A 17,419-nucleotide genomic window follows, 5' to 3' on the forward strand; every position below is an offset into this window, starting at 1 on the left:
AGTACCTATCAGTTCAGCAGATTTGAATGTCATGTACATTAACTGCATACTCAACAATAAATCTTTGAATTTACAGATGTGCATGATAAAAGCCATCACCAAGTCAGAGAAATATTACCCCATATGAAAACTGTTAATCTCACAAGCCATCCACATATCTGATGCTACCTTGAACCAGGCAATGTCACATGTAGTAGCATGTGACCGGCCTTGCTACAGATACATAACCCCAAACCTCTGAAAAGTTTTAAGGATCAATGACATATTGAAAGATGAGAAGTCTCCTATTCTTTCCTGTATGTCCGCACACAGTGGGGAGAGTTCAGATTGTGTAGCATGCTCTCCCCCTTTCAGAGGCTTGTCTTGCTATTCTTTCCACATCCATATCAATTCCTGCTGTGCTCCTACCACAGATTTCTTACTGTAATCTGAGCAGGGTTGGACTTGGTCTGTACTCAGGTGGAGGCCTCCAGATATAATCAAAATGCTGCAAAAATGTTTTTAAAGGATTCAACAGGTGATGTTCTTCCCTCTTACAGAACCAGAACCCCAGTATGAGGTCATGGGTTCAGTGCTTCTGGAGGTATCCACTGAATATTTGGCTAGGGGCCTGGAACCCCTACATTCCAATCACAACTCGCCACTAACTCTCTGTGTCACAGACCCCATTGTAAAAAAAGGAAGTAATTATTGTACTTACCTATCTCACAGGAGCGTTGAGAGGATTATTTATGTAATTATTGTTAGTGCTTTGAAAATGTCAAGTGTTATATACCAGGAGTGCAAAGTATTATTATTTTTATTTATTTTTATTATGACTGTTCCTCCTCTCAGATCCTTCATTTAAATAATGTCCGATGTAAGAAGGATTTTGAACTTCACCCACACAGTGCAGCTCCAGCAGACTGTTATACTTGTTCTAGCTGAATGAACATTTGGTTCTGAGCCAGCAGACCTATAACGATCTCCAAAATTGATTTTTTCAACAATTTTTGTTTTTCTCTGAAAAATTAAAATGAATATAGTATTTTTCCCCTACATCTAGTTTTGAATCATAGAATCATCTAAACCTTGAATGAGTTATAATCAATATTTTGTATATATATTTATTACATATATATAAAATATACATAAGTGCATCTTTTTTTCTTTGACAGTTGATGAAGGTTGTGAATGAAATGTGTCCAAATATCACGAGAATTTACAACATTGGAAAAAGCCACCAAGGACTAAAGCTGTATGCTGTTGAGATCTCAGACAACCCAGGAGAACACGAAGTTGGTTAGGACGATATTCTGATTAAATCTGTTTCAGGAGGGTTTTATTTTATTTTTTTAATTCCACACGTCTGCAGCAATTATCGCTGAAGAAACTTAGGTTCACTGCAGCAGTGATTTTGAATGTGTGTGGGAGGAACTTCAGCGTTATATTTCTAATAGGAGAAGAAAAGATTGAACATAAATAGAAGACATTATGGGAGTGGGATCCAATTAATTAATGCTTATGGGTTATAGTATTTACTGATTTTAAAAAAATAGAGTGGATTTTAGTGCAGTGGAATGTGGTTGGCTTACAGCCCTCAAGACTGAAGTTTCGTGTTTATCTATAGAATATGTGTACCACAAGTACAGGCAGCTCAAATTTCCCTCCGTTGCCTCACTAATGTGTCTCAGCTGAGTTCTGGGTGTAGTGTCTGGTGGTGAAACTGTAGTTCAATCTACAGACCCATTCTGTCTCTCAGTTGAGAATACCAACAAGAATGCTGATATGATGGTGGGACTGGTATGTAGAGGGGAAGAAGCTTCAGCTTACAAAAAGGATGTAGCAATGCACATGATGGGGAGCTGTGCATCACATGCTGTATGCATCACAGTGCTGCCCCTCAGGTGAAGAAACTGCACAATGCCATTTACAGTCAAGCTTTAGCTGTACCCATGTGGCATGGTCTAGCTCTGAGATCACCAAGTTATGTCACATAAGCCACTGAAGGCTTTAACATTGTAATGAATATCAGCTATCACTGACCAGTCACTTTGGCTGAACTTAGACCAAGGCAAAAGGTTCCATAACATAGTATGGAACTACTTACCCATTCAGTCCATTTAGCCTTCATGGACTACATCCACAACCAGTGTCCCACAAATGCCCATGTAATAATTATGAGTATGTCTATTTCCCCGGGCAGAATCTAGCATTTAGATGGGAAATTACTACACACAAATGGTTGCAACCTCAAATATTGCAAGCATATTTGTGGAGGCCACTTGAAAAATCTAGCTAATGGTCTTCATATGCAGTATGTGCACTCCTTCTTAATTCATTAAGTGGCAGTTTAGTTCCATATTTCCTAGTCTAGTGACATTCTGAAGGATAGAATTATTCCAAATACTACCAATGAGATGCAGAGAGAACCCCCTTCTCCCACCATTTGCCTGTGAAGGAAGAATTTGGTCCCTAGGTATAATAGTCTACAGTATTTTTTGTTAGTGGTATACATGGTTAAAGGGGAGTTGAATACATCCTGTCAGAACTATGCAATAAAGGACAACAAATATTGTGGCATTTAATAAAACCTTGCCAAATAAGTATGAATCATTGTTTTAGATGAATGAAAGAGTGCCTGAGGTCAGAGACGTATTCTACAGTCAGCAAGAGACTCTGTATTATCTATCCTTTATTTATGGAGAGATTTGTCATGTTATCTTTTAAAAGCATAGATCTTTTAAAATGGTGTTCCATATCAGTGTTTTATTGTAATTGGAAAATACAAAATAATGTAATTTAATTTTGCACCATGTTTTTCAATGGAAAATGTATCCCAAATGCTTTACATGGTTGCTATAGATACTACCAATACGTAATTAAGTTATGGATAGGAGCAATGGAAAAGAGAAATTAAGTGGTATAGGTAAGTTAGAAAAGATACATTTTTTCAGCTGAGATATATTTATTTTGGGGGCTGACCCAATCCCTGATGAAGCCAGTGGAAAGGCTCCCATTGACTCCAATAGGTGTTGGGTTGCATCCTTGGTTTGCTCCACTAACTACATTCCTGTCCTATTTGTTTTCAACAGGTGAACCAGAATTTCGCTACATTGCGGGGGCTCATGGGAACGAGGTGCTTGGACGTGAGCTAATGCTTTTGTTAATGCAATTTATGTGCCAGGAATATCTGGCTGGGAACCCACGCATTACACGCCTCATTGAGGACACCAGAATTCATCTCCTTCCTTCAATCAACCCAGATGGATATGAGATGGCATATGAAGTGGTAATGTGACTGTCAACATTACTAGCAATTATCTTATTCATAGTAGATTGGTAAAATATGCTCCCATTATCATGATTTTTTAAAAAATGACAAATTTGGATATAATCAAAATGAACAAAGCCAATAAAGCAACACTCCAAAAGGAAAAGCAGGACCCACTGAGATAATATATTCAGTAAAAACTGAAGTGAACGGTGTTCCAGATGATCTCAGTTGCTGTGAGGGCATGTAGGGAAAGAGGCTGCCTGTAGGATAGCCAGAACACACACACCATATAGAGTAGTGTAGTTCAATATGAACGCCTTCAATTGAATTTGGAAACCTAATGGTAGTCAGTGCTGTCTATAGCTCACATGTGTGATGTATACAACATGAGAAGCACAGCTAAGCAAACAAACAGCTGCAATCTACAGCAGTTGAAAGTTCAGACTGCTCTTTAAGTGCAGCCCAGTGGAGAGTGCATTGCAATCCTTTAATGTGGAAGGAACAAAGGCTTGGAGAATTGTGATATCCACATCCAAGTGGAAAAATTGCATGCCCCCTGATCAGGTACAGATGGAAAAAGCTATCAGGGTTACTCAGTAGATGCCAAGAATCCAAAAGGACCCAATGTTTGTAAATCTCAGTCTCAACATACAAACGTTCCCCCTCCATAAATCTGTCACCTCTACCATATCATCTGGGAATTTTCCTTCATGCCTATTCTTTGTCTTGTTCCAAATAACTGTTCTTTTTATATTTTTAATTTGAAGGGGTACTAGATGATGACAACTTTTCTTCTGGTTCTGAACTTATATGACAAACATCAAGGTCAAAACCCATGACAATTCATGAAAGCCAAAAATATGTTTATGAAATTTTGAGTAATGACGATGAAATAATATGAGTGAAACTAGTAAAATGAAATTGTTGAGATAGATATGCCAGTTAAATATTACGGAATTTAATTTCATTCACTTTGGGGAGGAGTTTATAGCTAATAGTTAATAAATGACAATGATCTTATTTTAATATAGCATCTTTCATTTCAAAGGATCCCAAAATGCTTTATAATCTTTACTGATTCTATATAGACTTGTGGATAATTGTGTGTGTATGTGTATCTCTAACACAGTGGGCCAGATCCTTGACCTCTGCTAAGGTTGCTTTGTGCTCTTGGAGTGACACAAAGAAATCTTAAACTGGCCATAAAAGGGCTACTGAAGATTTCCCAATATAGTCAACTTTATACCACTTTCTCTAGCATGGAGGGAACATGTCAGGGGCAGGATGGGACTATGATGGAGCACATAGCCTCGTCCAATCAAGTAATCCCTGTGCAGCTTCCAGCTGCTGTAATTTAGAGCAGCCCATAGTCCACTACAATTAAAATGCATTCTCCTGCCAGAGAAGTACAGTCACTCTGGGGATAAAATTCAGTACAGACAACAACACTCCATAGCACTACCAGCCAGATATTGAAGAATAGAGTAGTTTATCCAGTTGAAATTTGAGCAGAAAGATTAGGCAGACAGAATATAATTCCCAATGCTAGAATTAGATAGCAAACACCCATTCTCCAAAAGAGTTCATTGGGATCCTACGTAGCTACAAACATTTAAGACCTTGAATTTATATTTTTACAGAAAGATGCATGCGGCTATTCAATGTAATACAAGCTTGATTGGTGAGAACACAGTGAATGATTTGAAAATTTTGTTACAGGGTTCGGAATTAGGAGGCTGGTCTTTAGGAAGATGGACTCAGGGTGGCATTGACATCAACAATAATTTCCCTGATTTAAATACCATGCTTTGGGAAGCTGAAGATAGGAAGAAGTTTCAGAGAAAAGTCCCAAATCATCATATTCCAATTCCAGAATGGTACCTTTCTGAAAATGCTACAGTAAGTACAAATAGCTCCAGAGAGAAAGGGAGAGACAAAAGAAGGGTGGGGTGAACTTGGGATGAAACCTCATGAGATATTTGTATAAAAGCTTTTAAGAACCTATATCTTATTCAGAAACTTAAATCAGGAAGAGAGATGGTGAATGATAGACTATATTAGTACATATAACAGTGCATATTAAAACGTATATTCTCCCCCCCGCCTGACTTACATTAACTTCATTTTTTTTTAAATAATGAGAATTATTGTAATTATATTAATTTTGTGGGTATTTGTTTGTATCTCTTGGCCTCTTTTTTATGTATTTTGGAGAGACTGCGTTTTCCATCATTTTAACTAGACTACAAGACTAGTGATCAGGCAAATTTCCCCTAGGTTTCCTACTGAATTTTCTTTTAAAAAACAAAAACAAAACAAAAAAACAAAAATCTCTTAACAGATCAGACTCCATCTTATATGCAAAACCATCTCAATGACCTGTGTTAATTGCACATATTGCAGAGACATTAAGTCATTTCTGAATGTCTTCCTTTAACAGTGGCCAATATTTCGAATGGCTGAATATAGCCATCTTGAGATGCAATGAGAGGAAGGCACTTAACCCTTGTGAACTCTGTGTGATTTAGAAATATTTTCATACTTAAGCCTCTTTGGTTTGCAAATTCTTTCATTTCCATTGACACGAATGGGAGCAGAGGCAGGGCCTTGGCTGCTGCTACAGAGTGAATGCACTCTCACTTCTGAACTGGCTGTTTACCAGTTTGGCACCCCAGCATAAGGTTGAGCAATATGAAGGCTGTATTTTATACTGGTTGCTAGTTGCCTCAAGATATACAGCCAGTGGTCACAAGGATGCAGGGAAGCCCTTTCCCTTTCTCACTCCCTTTGTGCTAGCTACAGGGAAAAGGGTGACACAGGAATTGCAAGGCTCTGTGCTAACAGAGGATCCCCTTGTATTCAGATGATCCTCCCATTGCCAGCTATGCTGGCTTTAGGGTCATTTTGCACCAGTGGCTTAGCATTAAGTGACCAATGTGCAGCTGAAGATTGAGGCCATAGTTTTTAAGTGATGGGAGCTTTTCAGCTAAATCCTCATATATTGCTTTAGTTTTAATATCACACAATAGAATATGGACAGAATTAAAGAAGGAACAAAATCAAAAGCTTGACTCTGAACTTCTTTGAATTCCTGAGAGTTTGGGTTCAAATCCCTGGCTCTCATTCTACTCTCTATAGTTCAAGATACAAAATCCAAATGGCCGTTTTCCAAATTCTGGTGCAGAAGCAGCCAGCTTTTCATGAAAAATAAGTGATTCTTCAAAAAATTTGGCCTGAGATGGTAAAAATTTCATAAGAAAGGGGGACTTTTCAAGATTTTCATCATTTTGCTCCAAAATTGTATGAATTCAACTCATGGGATTTCAGGTCTATTGAATTAAAATCTGAACCCAAACCCTAGTTCTGATTTGGCTTCAGACTGTATGTTAAACCTAATGCATAATTGAATACCATCTCTTTGGTTTCTGTCCAAATAAGTGAGGACTACTGAATTTCACACCCCTCAATGAAGCTGTTGTTTTCCATCTAGGTGGCAGTTGAGACTCGAGCAGTGATAGCATGGATGGAAAAAAATCCATTTGTACTGGGTGGCAATTTACAAGGAGGAGAACTTGTTGTTGCATACCCATATGATATGGTCAGGTCAACATGGAAAACTCAGGAGCACACACCTACCCCTGATGACCATGTATTTCGGTGGTTGGCATATTCATATGCCTCCACTCACCGACTAATGACAGATGCCAGAAGGAGAGTGTGCCATACAGAGGATTTCCAGAAGGAAGATGGGACTGTTAATGGGGCCTCATGGCATACAGTTGCTGGAAGTAAGTCTCTGAAGAAACTTTGCCTACAATTCATTGTAGAACAAGTGTGTTAAATGCTATAACACTGTAATTTTATGGTACTTGTCACACAATTCATGGCAGGTAAACACCTACACTGAGAGAAGAATATACCTTAATGAAATTTGCCATTTTGTGTTTCATAAGATGTTCATGGATTGACAGAGAGCTGTCAAAATTTCCTTGCAAATACCTCATTTACTGATGATGTTTTCCAAAGGTGTGCATGTCATACCTTATTTATTAAACACATTTAAAAGTTGTCTGTCACAAGAGAGTCACATCAAGTGTCATACGGTCCATTCCAAAATTAAAATTGATCCAAAAGAACGAGCCAGACCAAGACAGGAAGGAACCTGCCAACCTTAAGCATATCACTCCACCAACAAAATATCCCATTGCCTTACAAAAGATGGAGGAAAAGAGTAGCAGCAAATGCCACAGTCAAAGGAGTAGCCCCAAAATGGTCAATGAAGAAATCAGCGAACAATTCCAGTGGCCCTCTGTTGAGAAAGTCCTGGGCTTCAACTTGGTCAGTGCTCATTGAATTTAGGAGCAGATCTACCCCAGCTGGCACTAGCTGCAAGGTAGAAACATACAGGAAATGATGTTGTTCAAGTACTACTGCCATATTTTATAAAGGACTTTATCTATTATACTAAAACACTGAATTGCACACATGGGCATTTCAGCAGATGGAAGAAAACACAAACTGAATGAGTCATGCCCATATCCCTTGCTTCTATCAAATGGAGCAAGAGAGAAATTGCACTATGCAGTGATTGCAGCCTATGGATCAGTTTTAAGGGAAGATTAGGAGCCCATACAATAGTAATTGGCCTCAATCACTATTTGGGTGTGCTCTTACATACCCAGTCAGATTCTTAGCAGGTTACACTCCATTGGTGTTCCAGCCTCCTGCCCAAAATCTTCATTTCTAAAGCAATGAGTTCTTTGTAGGGTTAATGTGTGAGGGCTGTAGATGTCTGTATGTCATTTCTTAAATGGCATTAAGTATGACAACAATAACAACTGGAAATAGACACAAGTATAGGAGTACTTGTGACACCTTAGAGACTAACAAATTTATTAGAGCATAAGCTTTCGTGGGCTACTGCCCACTTCTTCGGATGCATATAGAGTGAAACATATATTGAGGAGATATATATACACACATACAGAGAGCATGAACAGGTGGGAGTTGTCTTACCAACTCTGAGAGGCCAATTAAGTAAGAGAACATTTTTTTGAAGTGATAATCAAGCTAGCCCAGTACAGACAGTTTGATAAGAAGTGTGAGAATACTTACAAGGGGAGATAGATTCAATGTTTGTAATGGCTCAGCCATTCCCAGTCCTTATTCAATCCTGAGTTGATTGTATCTAGTTTGCATATCAATTCCAGCTCAGCAGTCTCTCGTTGGAGTCTGTTTTTGAAGTTTTTCTGTTGTAAGATAGCCACCCGCAGGTCTGTCATTGAATGGCCAGACAGGTTAAAGTGTTCTCCCACTGGTTTTTGAGTATTATGATTCCTGATGTCAGATTTGTGTCCATTAATTCTTTTGCGTAGAGACCGTCCGGTTTGGCCAATGTACATGGCAGAGGGGCATTGCTGGCACATGATGGCATATATCACATTGGTAGATGTGCAGGTGAACGAGCCCCTGATGGTATGGCTGATGTGATTAGGCCCTATGATGATGTCACTTGAATAGATATGTGGACAGAGTTGGCATTGGGCTTTGTTACAAGGATAGGTTCCTGGATCAGTGTTTTTGTTCAGTGATGTGTGGTTGCTGGTGAGTATTTGCTTTAGGTTGGGGGGTTGTCTGTAAGTGAGGACAGGTCTGTCTCCCAAGATCTGTGAGAGTAAAGGATCATCTTTCAGAATAGGTTGTAGATCTCTGATGATGCGCTGGAGAGGTTTTAGTTGGGGGCTGAAGGTGACAGCTAGTGGTGTTCTGTTATTTTCTTTGTTGGGCCTGTCTTGTAGGAGGTGACTTCTGGGTACTCGTCTGGCTCTGTCAATCTGTTTTTTCACTTCAGCAGGTGGGTACTGTAGTTTTAAGAATGCTTGATAGAGATCTTGTAGGTGCTTGTCTCTATCTGAGGGATTGGAGAAAATGCGGTTATATCTTAGAGCTTGGCTGTAGACAGTGGATCATGTGGTGTGTCCTGGATGGAAGCTGGAGGCATGTAGGTAAGTGTAGCGGTCGGTAGGTTTCTGGTATAGGGTGGTATTTATGTGACCATCGCTTATTAGCACAGTAGTGTCCAGGAAATAGACCGCTTGTGTGGATTGATCTAGATTGAGGTTGATGGTGGGATGGAAATTATTGAAATCATGGTGGAATTCCTCAAGGGCTTCTTTTCCATGGGTCCAGATGATGAAGATGTCATCAATGTAGCGCAGGTAGAGTAGGGGTGTTAGGGGACGAGAGCTAAGGAAGCGTTGTTCTAAGTCAGCCATAAAAATGTTGGCATACTGTGGGGCCATGCGGGTACCCATAGCAGTGCCGCTGACTTGAAGGTATATATTGTCCCCAAATGTGAAATAGTTGTGGGTGAGGACAAAGTCACAAAGTTCAGCCGCCAGGTTAGCTGTGACATTATCGGAGATACTGTTCCTGATAGCTTGTAGTCCATCTTTGTGTGGAATATTGGTGTAGAGGGCTTCTATGTCCATAGTGGCCAGGATGGTGTTTTCTGGAAGATCACCGATGGATTGTAGTTTCCTCAGGAAGTCAGTGGTGTCTCGAAGATAGCTGGGAGTGCTGGTAGCGTAGGGTCTGAGGAGAGAGTCCACATAACCAGACAAGCCTGATGTTAGGGTGCCAATGCCTGAGATGATGGGGCGTCCAGGATTTCCAGGTTTATGGATCTTGGGTAGCAAATAGAATACCCCTGGTCGGGGTTCTAGGCATGTGTCTGTACAGATTTGTTCCTGTGCTTTGTCAGGGAGTTTTTTTAGCAGATGGTGTAGTTTCTTTAGGTAATCCTCAGTGGGATCAGAGGATAATGGTCTGTAGAATGTGGTGTTAGAGAGCTGTCTAGCAGCCTCTTGGTCATATTCCAATTTATTCATGATGACGACAGCACCTCCTTTGTCAGCCTTTTTGACTATGATGTCAGGGTTGTTTCTGAGGCTATAGATGGTGTTATGTTCAGCATGGCTGAGGTTATGGGGCAAGTGATGTTGCTTTTCCACAATTTCAGCCTTTGCACGTTGACGGAAATGTGCAAAGCCATTACAAACATTGAATCTATTTCCCCTTGTAAGTATTCTCACACTTCTTATCAAACTGTCTGTACTGGGCTAGCTTGATTATCACTTCAAAAAAATTTTCTCTTACTTAATTGGCCTCTCAGAGTTGGTAAGACAACTCCCACCTGTTCATGCTCTCTGTATGTGTGTATATATATCTCCTCAATATATGTTTCACTCTATATGCATCCGAAGAAGTGGGCAGTAGCCCATGAAAGCTTATGCTCTAATAAATTTGTTAGTCTCTAAGGTGCCACAAGTACTCCTGTTCTTTTTGCGGATACAGACTAACACGGCTGCTACTCTGAGACACAAGTATGTGGTTTTACGTGTCATTTTCTTTATTAGAGCTCTTAGTCTTGCTTGTTATGTACAGCCATGCTCACTGTATAAACAGTTTCAAGTATTGGAAGCTACTTTTGTTGCTTTCACATTGGATCAGGCAAAGTTTAATTTTGGCTGGCACTGAAGCCAAGCAGAAACTTATTGCACTTTAAAATATGTTTTACTATGTTAAAAACAACTGCAGAAATTCAGGGGAAGAGATGTTGAACTGTCCACATCACAGAAACAGTTCCTGCAGATAAGTGTCCATGCATTATGCAAATTCTGAAAACTTGGAAAGTTGACTGCCTAATTATTGAATTTGACTTTAATTTTCTTAAATGCTGTATAAACCTGATTATGAATCGATACAACAAAGATAAGGCTGACTGTCTCACTAACAGCTGTAGCATTAATTAACTGGCTACAGCATAGACGCTGAGTAGTATATGATTTCTTAGTAACAATTATATGTTGAATTTGGTTCATTGAATTTGTTTTGTTCCTATATGATGCTTCACATTATTTTTAATCTGTTTTCTGGTGTTATAATGAAGTCTCTGGGTTTGTTTTGTGGGGAGATTACTAAAATATTTTTTCTAGTTTTCTTCTTTACACCCATACCACTGGACTGGGATTCAGGAGACCTGGGTTCTATTCAAAGCTCTGTAATTTCCTGTTGGGTGACTTTGGGCAAGTCATTGCCATTCTGTGTGTCTCAGTTTCCCCATCTGTAAACTGGGAATAAGGATACCTCCTTTGCAAAGCGCTTTGAACTCTGACGATGAAAAGCACTATATGGGAGTTAGGGATTTAGGAATAAGCTGACAATAAATACTAAGGAGACTAGTGAAAATGGTTTAAGTTAATCATAAACCAAAAAAAACCTAAATTATTTTTAACAATTAATACCAAAATCCTCATTAAGCAGAGACATGACCTGAGTTGTTACATTCGGCTCCAGATCAAAATTGCCTCTGATTTGAGGGTGAGGAGTTGCCTGTCTGCTATGTCGACATTATTTCTACCTAGTCACAGATTTCCACATGGGCTGTTCTCTCAATTATTCCTCTTTTAAGCCCCACAGTTGCAATAGTTATTCATTCTTAAACAGCTGTTGATGTAAACTCTGTTCCCAAAGTGACATTCCTGAAAATTGCCCAGGGTCTGCGCTAACTTACTCTCATGACGTCCAGTGGGCTTCTCCACAGCCCAAAATAGCTGAATTCAAAGCTGTTTAGCACCCTCCCAGCCCCAGCCATGCCCTTGGTATGCCCTACACTGGGTTTTGTGAAGGAGCTGGTGTACATAAACCCTGCACTGAGAGAGTTGCCCAGAAGCTGTCTAACTCCTTTATATCACCAATGTCCCTGGAGGTGTAGTAAGCTGACTGTAAGCAGCTTCTGCAGATATCAAATGCCTCAGCATTTCTTTGGTATTTAACTACATTATCCCTGTTGCATACCATGGGTTGCCATGAAAATGATCTCATCAATCATTCTAAAAATAACATCTAAGCAACATATGAATCTTATCTTTGATTTCCAATGCTGGATTTGGGCATTCAGACAATATATGGAGAGTTCCTCTTGGCAACATTAAGCCATTATTTGAAGGAGACGTATGGAAACAGAGCAATTACTGTGTAACACAAAACATTTCATCATAAATTAGCCAGGATGAAATACGATATGTAAAGAGAAAAAAATGTTTGTGAGCATTTCTCACATGGAAAGGAATCAGGCTTCTGCAGAGCAGCATATGCCAGCGTCTGAAATTTTAGTCTTTCCCCATCAACAAACATATAAAAATTTAACATCTGTGTTATATAATCCTCCTACTCTGCATCCAGAAGGCACTGAGGGCTCATTAAATACTTGACTGCTGCTGCATAATAATTGGATTGATTGGATCTTCTTTTTTTTTTTTTATTCTCTTCAATCAGATATTCTTGGTGAATGTATTTCCTGCTAATCTTTGCCATTAGGAAAGAAATCAGTTAATGATCATTAATGAGCAATTTTCTTCTTAGCCTTAAAATATTTTTTTAATTATCAATTTGTTTGGATAATGAGAAATTAATCTTCATTCCTTCCTTCCCCCTGCATTCAGCCTGGCCATTGAATTGTGTTATCTGTGTTAGTTTGGAGAATGTTAATAAATGAAATTCCCCAAAGGGAGATTCTTCTGAAAATCAGCAGAGAAATGGGAAAAATGGAAATGGATTGGAGGTCTTCATCTACATACAGACGTCCCCAGTGCTCAGGGAAATCTGGGGCTTTAGAGTTTGGCCTATTATAGAGACTGGAGTTAGCTGGGAAGTGTGGACACAGATTGGAGCTTCATCAAAGTTCAGGAGTGGTTGGTTAGGACACATCGCTAATGGAAATCTTTATTAGGAGACAACGATACTAATTCTGATCTTTTGCAGAAGCTTTTATAGGAAACAAAAGTGCAGCCCATAGTTCTCTCATGGGGCCAGGCTCTATACATGGAAAAGTCACCCAAAGGACACGAAATATAACCTGTATGGCCTTAACTCTTCTCTATTCCCTTATCAGTTATATATGATGTCCTCATACGGTATGTACTACTTCTGTAGGAAAATATTTGTACTATTGACAGTCCTGTTTATTGTTAATAACTAAAAACCAAAACCACACTCACTCTGCATGTGGTCATTTAAGAATGGTATAAATGAGCTTATTGCCCCCACACTAGTGCTCACTAGTATCAAACGACCATTCTTCTTCAACACAGTGTAGCTACTGAATGGTCTACAAGAGTTTTCATAGCTCCAGGGAAAATACTCTGCTGCTGACCCCTCTGAGTTAAAATCTGCACTATATCAGCAATTGTGTTTCTGTGGAAATTTACAGGAAAAAGATGGCCTTTGAGATAGCTAAGTCCTTCCCCCATTTAGCGCTTTGATGGTGAGGACCATGAGAAGAATTCAGCTCTTAGTTTTACTGATGTAGATGAAATCAGTGGAATTACTCAGACTTCCAGTTTCAATGAGAGTAGAATTTGGACACTGGACCTTGAACTGTACTTGGGATCGGACTGGCAGCCTATGTAAAGGGTGAAGAATTGGTATTATTTGCTCTTGTCAGTACATTCCACTTAGCAGACAGGATGCTGCATGCTGTACCATCTATAGTTTGTGATCCGACCGTCTAGGTTAGGCCAAGATATGTTGTGTTGCAATGATCCTGCCTGGAGGAGACAAAAGCTCGGAACACTGTAATTGGGGCATCAGAAGGGAAGAACATAGTGAAAACTGACATTTCTGGGCATCTAGGCTTAGTTTAAGAGTCCATTAGTGTTTAAGAGCCCATAAAGTTTAACACCTCCTGGACAACTGAAGAACATACACCTCAGTAGAAGGTGAGGTCATATTTCCTCCAAGTGCTTCCTTCTTTTCCATCAGTATCACATCCATTTTATCTGGAATAAGCTTAACCCAACTATTTTTCATTTAGATCCCAAATTCTGTTAGACCCTGGAACAGCAAGAAGGTGACCCCCACTTTCAACAGTAAAGGGGACTGAGATTAATGGTGGGTGTCATTAGTGCATTGATGACAAGATAGTCCATACTTTCACACACTCTCACTCAGCAGTCTCACATATATGTTGAATAAGAGAAGTGATAGGACTGAACCTTGCAGAACACTGCGACCAAGACTCCCATAATCTTCAAGAGGCTTTCAACAAGGCTTATACTGGGGATGAGTACAGCAGCTACCTCTGTCTCTCTCACTCTCTTTTCATCTTGGTTTATCATGCACTGCGCTACTCAGTTCCCTGTTTTAAATGGGATAAAATGAAGATGGAACTTCTTGTCTATCGGAAAGTTTAAAAAGTTTGCATCAAGTTTCATGGAGCTATTATGGCTTTACTTCTTTAGAAGTGCAACTTAGATTTTGTTTCTATTGGCACAATGTTATGAAAATCAATTAATATATTCATGACATGTTTAAAACAGCATTTTCCAGCCAGAACTGCTGTCTACTTTGCTATTCGGATGTTCTGCCCTTTGATTAAAGTAATCAGGTCTAGTGCACAAAATAAACAAGAGCAGCATTTTGTGGTTCTAAAGCTTTTCTTATTTTATTGCATCAACAGGTATAAATGACTTTAGTTACCTGCACACAAACTGCTTTGAGCTATCCATCTATGTGGGCTGTGACAAATATCCTCATGAGAGCGAGTTACCTGAAGAATGGGAAAATAACCGTGAATCCTTGATTGTTTTTATGGAACAGGTATGAGAGAGAATACCTTTCCCAATTAGAATTCACTTTGGAAGGGGCCTGAGTGAAAGTCTTCATTTGAGGTTACTATGGCCTGCTGTGTTTTCCCGTAGGTAAGGTTCCAGTCCAATGGACCCATACAGTTTTCAGAGGTACTTACTATAAGCTTGCTATTCCTCCAGGTTGTTCACAAATCACCTTCTACCTGATCCTGCAGAGACAGATGCCAAAGAGTTCAGAACTGTGCTGATTCCTGTAGGAGCTCTCAGTGGGTTCCCCTCCACAGCTTTTCAAATCAGCCAATGGGATTCAGACACATATCTTCCATTAGCTTAATTATTTATCTTCCATTGGTTCACATGCTGCTTTGGAAATCTCAACCACAGCACTTACATTGTATTACGGGGAGAGTCCAGATTTGACCTTTAAAATCCAGAGTTTTTGCTCCTGCTAAAAGGAAACTGAGAAACTTTGTACAAAAAGGCATCATTTAAAACACTAGAAAAATCTTAATATGCTTTCTTATCCAAAGTTTTCCAGTCCTCCACACACCCCTTGTGATCTCACAGGGCTAATATGTTTCATTTCAGTTTAGTAAAACCCTGTCTGGTAGCTAATTCTTTCACTAAAGTTTTCAGTTATGATCTGTGTTTTGAATTATGAACATTTTTGGCATTTATCATAGAAACCTTACCCTTCAAAATTACTAGCAGAATTTTTTTAAACATCAGACTATTTTAGTTTAAGTGGACAAAATAACGAAGCATGTTAAAATTTTACCAGAATGCAGTGCTTGATTAAAAACAATCACATGGAAATCCCTTTGACTTGCTATTTTTAGTTGTTTTATATGGCTCTCTCTTATGTTCATAACTACAGAAGCACTAAAAAAAATGTAAAGTCAAAAGTGGCTGATGCCTAGAAAGTTAATTTTATGTTGATAGTGATATTTCAAAACTATATTATTTGCAAAGAAGAAAAAAAAACTAACAGATTCCGTTGACATACATATATTTTATATGCTTTGAGGATGCATGCCATTTTACCTACTGCAATACCAAACATGGGGAGAAGACTTAGATTTTACATTTGAGAAAAAAGTTATTTTTAAATTTGGGGATAGATTAATTATATCTTTCATCCAAGATTTCTGGCGGAAGAGAACATAGTCATTATCAAGTTAATGATTTGCTTTCCCATGCAGATGTGACTGTTTGATGATTCTATCGTATTTGCTTTTCACTTATGTAATAGGTATCCATTTATTTGTTCCATTACTAGGTTCATCGGGGCATCAAAGGCATGGTAAGGGATTTATCTGGAAAGGGAATTCCAAATGCCATTATTTCAGTAGAGGGTGTTAACCACGACATTCGCACAGGTAAAAAAAAAATGCTGCATGCTGTGCCATCTAACCTTCTGGGTTAGGCTAGGATATGGTGCGTTGCAGTGATCCTGCCTGGAGGAGCTTGGAAGACTCTAATGGGGGCATCAGAAGGGAAGAACATAGTGAAAGTTGACATTTCTGGGAATTGCTACTACATGGGCATCTAGGCTTAGTTTAAGAGTCCATAAGCATTTAAGAGCCCATAAAATTTAGCACCTCCTGAACAACTGAAGGACATACACCTCAGTAGAAGGTGAGGTCATATTTCCTGCTATTTCCTCCAAGTGCTTCCTTCTTTCCCATCAACATCACATCCATCTACACAAATCAGTAGATTTATTGCAAACAAATATAGGGCTGCATTGTAACTTTACAGTCTGCCCCGAGGAAGGGACCGCACATAGTTTCAGTGCCCTAGGAGCACACCAGAGAATGAATTGTCACTCAATTCCCGTGCTCTGGAAGAGGCATAAGTAACTTCACTCCTTTTCATGGAGTGGCTACTCTGACCAGATGGTAGGGAGGAGAGTCAGGGCTCCTCCTGCTTCTTGTCCTTCTCTGCCCCCTCCCTGCCTACTTGCTTGTAGTGGTGGGTATTGGGTAAGTAGCCCCTGCACTCTCCAGCACAGTTGAAATCACAGTCTGAACAAGGCCGAGCTGAGGAATAAGGGAGGCCTTTTTCCCATGGGTGGCCAAGTGAGGGCTGTGACTGTCTAGCCAAAAGTAATTAGAGTACCAGTTCAAAATAGCAAAGGGTGCTTCTATGGTTATTAATCATTAAGGGAACAGGAAAGATTTAGAGGTCTGGTTTGGAAGAGTGTGAAAAGATGAATCAGCTGTTGTAGGAAGGGAGGAAACCTCATGTTCTTCAGAGGTTTGCAGTTCCACTGTGCACGCTTGGTGGAATCTCCACAGAGTTCAGTGCAGCCCAGTGGGAGGGTTAACTCCATGCAGGGTGAATTGCACTGACAGAGAATTGCTGGTCCAGGTTTCTATTTAAAAAAAGAAAGTTAATACCTGCGTTCAGTATTTTCACAGTATTGATTAAGCAAATGTGAGCCAACAAATTCAGAATGAACCCAGGGCTATTCAGAGGAAGTTAGATCAAATAATTCAACTTTCCCAAA

The 17,419-nt window shown here is 39.5% G+C and overlaps 1 protein-coding gene across 1 annotated transcript in view; it reads left to right on the forward strand.

Moving 5' to 3' along the window:
* Positions 1–17,419, forward strand: part of CPXM2 (carboxypeptidase X, M14 family member 2) — a 114,963-nt gene that overhangs the window by 87,492 nt on the left and 10,052 nt on the right. Inside the window, exons 8-13 of the mRNA XM_034776762.1 lie at positions 1,158–1,281; positions 3,075–3,271; positions 4,976–5,155; positions 6,747–7,044; positions 14,778–14,917; positions 16,187–16,286. Coding sequence (XP_034632653.1) covers positions 1,158–1,281; positions 3,075–3,271; positions 4,976–5,155; positions 6,747–7,044; positions 14,778–14,917; positions 16,187–16,286 — 1,039 coding nt within the window. The remainder of the gene's footprint in view (positions 1–1,157; positions 1,282–3,074; positions 3,272–4,975; positions 5,156–6,746; positions 7,045–14,777; positions 14,918–16,186; positions 16,287–17,419) is intronic.

This window comes from Trachemys scripta, chromosome 7 (genome assembly GCF_013100865.1).
Source record: "Trachemys scripta elegans isolate TJP31775 chromosome 7, CAS_Tse_1.0, whole genome shotgun sequence".
NCBI lineage: Eukaryota > Metazoa > Chordata > Testudines > Emydidae > Trachemys > Trachemys scripta.